The sequence below is a fragment of the Entamoeba histolytica genome, genomic scaffold (genome assembly GCF_000208925.1).
Source record: "Entamoeba histolytica HM-1:IMSS scf_1104750518315 genomic scaffold, whole genome shotgun sequence".
NCBI classification, from domain to species: Eukaryota; Evosea; order Mastigamoebida; family Endamoebidae; genus Entamoeba; species Entamoeba histolytica.
The window spans coordinates 2126-7390 of NW_001914992.1; the positions used below are offsets into that span (position 1 = coordinate 2126).

At 25.1% G+C, this 5265-nt stretch overlaps 2 protein-coding genes across 2 annotated transcripts; both read right to left on the bottom strand.

The window, feature by feature from the left end:
* Positions 1–202: 202 nt before the first annotated feature.
* On the bottom strand, positions 203–1174 carry EHI_131870 (uncharacterized protein; the record flags this gene model as incomplete). Its single annotated transcript, XM_647525.1, has 1 exon — positions 203–1174. One exon carries the CDS (start codon positions 1172–1174, stop codon positions 203–205), a length of 972 nt encoding a protein of 323 aa, XP_652617.1.
* Positions 1175–1917: 743 nt separating this feature from the next.
* Positions 1918–4962, bottom strand: EHI_131880 (acyl-coA synthetase, putative; the record flags this gene model as incomplete). The annotated part of the gene is made up of 1 exon (XM_647524.1): positions 1918–4962. The coding sequence occupies one exon, from the start codon at positions 4960–4962 to the stop codon at positions 1918–1920; it is 3045 nt and encodes a 1014-aa protein (XP_652616.1).
* Positions 4963–5265: the final 303 nt, after the last annotated feature.

Sequence of the window (5265 nt, forward strand, 5' to 3'; positions counted from 1 at the left end):
CTTTTTATATTTTGTTATCAAATCCTTATTTATTCTAATACCCAAATCAATTTTTAATAGATTCTTATTGAGATATTTCCATTTCTTTACTTATTATCTAAAATTTTTAAAATAAATATATTGTAGAAGATTATAATATAATTAATATCTAGAAATAGTTTTTTAATTTTTGAGGTAAAAAGAAAAAGTTAATTAGTTATAATCAAATAGAGTCTAATTTACTCCTAACAATTTCATTAATTTTTAATGACCTTTGCTTAATTGTTTTAGCTAACTTTCTTTCATTACCTAAAATAGTTTGGAGTTTTGTTATTTCTTCTTTATTACAAAATTCTATTAAAGCAGAGTTTAAAACTTTACTCTTTTGTGTAGGGAAATTCATAAATTGTTCTGGTTGTATTAATTCTTTTTGACAAAGACTTTTTTTCATTAAACTTAATGTTATTAGAATTATAGTTCTTCCATCTATTTTCTTTTGTCGGTATAATTCAAAACAAGAAGTAAGAGTCACATAAATATCTTTAAAACATTCTTTAATATAGTTTTTTTCTTCTAAGTAATTGCTAGAGGATTTTTTTTGTGAAGAGTTTAATAAATTAATACTTAGAGATATTTCTTTGGTTTGTAATTCATTAAAAGTGTTGTGAATTTTTTTAGGTTTTTTTTCTTTATTTTTTTCTGCTTCAATTTCAAAAGATATACTTTTTCTTGTTATTTGACTAGAGTGACTTCGTTTAAGTTGTGGTTCTGCTTGACTTTGAAAAAGGATTTTTGGTACAAGCAATGAATAAAGTCCATTACTACTCGAATAAAAACAATTGTTGTTTTGATTCATCTCTAAATGTTTTTTAAATTTTTCTGTGTTAATGAAAATTTGTTTGCATATTAGACATTTATTTGAAATCCAAGAAGTAAGTGTATCTGAAATTTCTCTATTATTTGTACGAATTCCTAATTCTTGAAATGAATAAATTGGTGTATTTATTAGAAGTTGTGGATAAGGAATAAAATTAGTATTAAAGAAGATAATTGTATTTTGTTTATGACATAATGGACATGTCATATCCTTATCAAAAAAACGTCTTTTAAATGAACAAAAGCAACAAATAAAACTATGACCGCAATCTCCAATAGCAACTGAATCAGTAATATTTTGACATAAAGTGCATTTCATAAGAATTAAACTCTTTTTAAAATTAATTTGTTTTAGTACATAAACTATATCTCTCTCTAATAGAAAATTCAAATAACATTTACTTTAACTCTTTGTTATATATTACAAAAATTTAATAAATAGTTATTTATTTTTTAAATTAAATTTTAGGAATAAAAAACATTTTTAAAAATGAAATAACCAATTGTTATGTTGAATCGAATCAATTATTCATTAATTTCTTATTTTTGATAATCTTTCATTGAAAGGTATTTTTTTTTGGTTTTTATGAATGTGATATTCTGGTATCAATTTTTTTTCATTACATTAACTTATCTAAATAAACTTTTATTCTTGCTTTTCATTATAAAATTCTTTTAATATCATAAACATAAAATACGTAATGTACAGATTCACTGTTATGTCAATAATATTTAAAGATACAAAATAATTTTTATTAAATAATTAAAAAATATCTTGTTATAAGACAAAAACAAATTGTAACTTGAATGATTAAAACATTAACCTATCAATTATCACTATATCATTAATTGTAAATCAGCCTTTAAACATAAAAAAGAATTTATAATGTTTTATTCGTTATCTATTGGTATTTTTTCCTATAATATAAGATAGTCTTTTTATCATTATCTTCTTTCATGTTTTCTTAGTATTTTAATAATAATTAGTCAAGACTAATTTTTACGGGACTTTATGTAAAGTCGAAGAATAAAATTAGAATATTAAAATTAAGTGAATAATAATCAATTACATCTTGATAGTAATGAACATCCATCTTCATTAAAGAATCCCACACTTTGTAATTTTTTAAGATTTATTTTAATAAAATCATTTGTGAAGTCAAGAATATTTTCTTTAGGATTAAATTTAAAGAATTTTGATTCTATTGGTCCTTTCAGATCAAGAACATTTAAAGATGCTAATAACTGCAATGCTTCTTTATCACCATTCTGTGCATAGTCAGTTACTTTTTTCTTCCATTCAGTTTCATTAACTAAAGTTATTTTCATATTTAATAATTGACAAATAGAAAATATATTTTCAGTAGAAACATTTGTTGTTGGAATCAAATTGATTATAGTCTTTTGGTTATACATATTATTAACAATACATTCTGCTAATTTATCTACAGGAGTCATTGGGAATGATGGACCAATTAGTCCAATATTATTTTTAATACTAAGACGAATCATTTTATAAATAAAATCGTCTGTATTACATATTCCAGTATTTGAATCTGACACAACAAATGAAGGTCTCATTATATTAATTTTATATCCTTCTTCAATCCCCCTTTTACAGATTTGTTCTCCCATCCACTTAGATTGAACATACCCAAATGCATTTAATGGAATATTATCAGAAATACTTTCATCTTTATTAAGAGCTGCTCCAAGTGTAGATATTTGACAAATATTCATATCTTGACCTGCAAAATTAATTACATTTAATACACCAAATGCATTTGTTAATTTTAGTTGGTTATATGTTTTTGTCCAATTAACAATAGCAGCACAATTAATTATTATTTTACTACTGCTTTGCATTTCTTTTTTCTTTGAATCTTCAATGCCAAAATCTTCTTTAGAAATATCACCAATAACCATTTCAATTTTATCATTCCATTCTTTTTCAGTTTTTCTCAACATTAATCTCATTTTCTTACTTAATTCATTCTTATTAGAACTTCTACCAACACAATATACTTTTTTAATATCACTTCTTTTGCAAAGTTCTAGTGTTATATATAATCCAAGATACCCTGTTGCACCAGTTACAATGGCACTATCTCTTTTAATATTTTCATTAGTTGGTTCTACAACTTTGTTAAATAATTCATGAATATTAGCTCGTTGGACCCAATTGAAGTCTTTAGTTAATTCTTCATTTTCATTAGAACATAATACTGGATTAGAGACATAATCTTCAATATCCCCAAGACTAACTTTTAATGACAATAAATTAAAAGGTGCATTTGGTATATATTTTCTAATGATTGCTACTGTTTGTGCTCCAACAAAAGAATCACCTCCTAAATCATAAAAATTACTCTTTCTTGATAATGCACCAACAGGAATATCAAAAAATTCACTCCAAATATTAGCTACCTCTTTTCCAACTTCTGTTATAGGAGGATCATTATTTTCTTGAATAAGTATTTCCCATCTCTTCTTAATTAAATCTTTTACTATTTCTTTTAATTTTGGAACATATACTTTACCAAAAGAAGTTCTTGGCATTTCTTGTAATTGAAAGATGTATGTTGGAATACTAAATGGAACTAATTTATCAGTTAAATATTCTTTCATTTCCATCTCTAAGTTAGTAAATGAAGACCCACTTTTTACTATAACAAAAGCAACAAGTGTTTCTCCTTGAATCTTATCAGGAATACCAATCACAGCAGCTTCTTGAATTTTTGGATGAGCAACCATAATATCACATATTTCTGCTGGCCAAATATTATGTCCACCTCTAATTATCATATCTTTGACTCTTCCAGTAATTCTTAAAAATTTATCAGCATCAAGAACAGCTTCATCTCCAGTTCTAAACCATCCATCTTTTGTGAATGCTTGTTTATTAGCTTCTGGATTATTTAGATATTCCTTTAATATAAATGGTGATTTTATTTCAAGTTCTCCTGCAATCCCAATAGGTAAAACTTCTCTTGTTTCATGGTCAACAACTCGAACTTCATAATTTTTAGTTAATCTTGCACTATATCCTGTTGATTTTGCTGGCATTTTATAAACAATACCACAAGTTTCTGTCATTCCAAACCCACTACAAGAGTATTGTAAATTAAATACTCTTTTCACTGACTCAGTTAATTCATTAGAAGCAATAGCCCCACCAATAGTAACTTCTTTCAATGAACTTAAATTATATTTTGTTCTATTTGGATGCTTCATTAAAGCCATAAAAGCAGATGGAGCTCCACCTGTACTAGTGACATGGTTTTCTTCAATAATTTGGAATATTTTTTCAACATCAAACTTATCTAAAAAGATGTAATAATAACCTTTTGCTACTATAAATGAAACAATAATATGTCCTGTAGTTGTATATAGTGGAGCAAAACTCAATGACACTCTTTTTTCAATTGGGAAAAATGATTGATTAGAACAAATATTTCCAACAAATGCACGATTAGTATAAACACAAATTTTTGGTTCTCCAGTTGACCCTGATGTACATCCATAAAATAATACATCTTCAGAACTAATTTGATTTCGTTGGTTATCAAGAAATTCTTTATTTAGAGGAACTTTTATTAAATCTTCATATGAATATACATTAATTCCTTGTGAAGAAAAATTAGTGATATCTTCTTTAGTTGAATCTACAACAACAATTTTCATAGACTTATTAGCTTTAATAACATTTGGAACTAGTGCTTTTGTTGTAACAACCAATTTTACATCTGTTTTACAGAACAAACGTTCAAGTTGATCTGGTTTATATGCTGGATTAAGTGGTATCATAATAAAACCACAAGTCTCAATAGAAGCTGAAGAAATAATGAATTGAATACAATTAGGTAAATAAATACCAATGACATCCTTTCTTTGTAGATTAACTACAGAGTAAAATGCATATCCTAAACAATCTACTAAATGATGATATTCATATAGAGATAGTTCTACTATTTCGTCATTACAAACAGAGATATACTTTATTAATGGTTTATCTGGTTCTTCAAGTAATTGGCAATACTTATGAGCATAAACAGTAAAAGGAATATTTTCATCAACTTCTGCTTTAAAATAAGATGTTTTGAGCATTACAATTAATGTATTTGTATAATTTTAAAGATAGACCTATTTAAATATTTACAGCACTAACTTGAATTATGACTAACTTAATTAATTAGACACTTCTCTAACTATTGTTATAGTTTTGAAATTCATTAAGAACTTTATCAATAAAACCTATTTACTTCAAAAAAGAAATTTCGCATTAATAACTTTTAAAGGAAGTAATTTTCTTATATACACATTTTATGCACTTTATGCATTTCTTTATTTTTTCATAAAACCATACAATTTATGTATTTTACATCTTTATTTTATAGTTTTTTAGTTTTA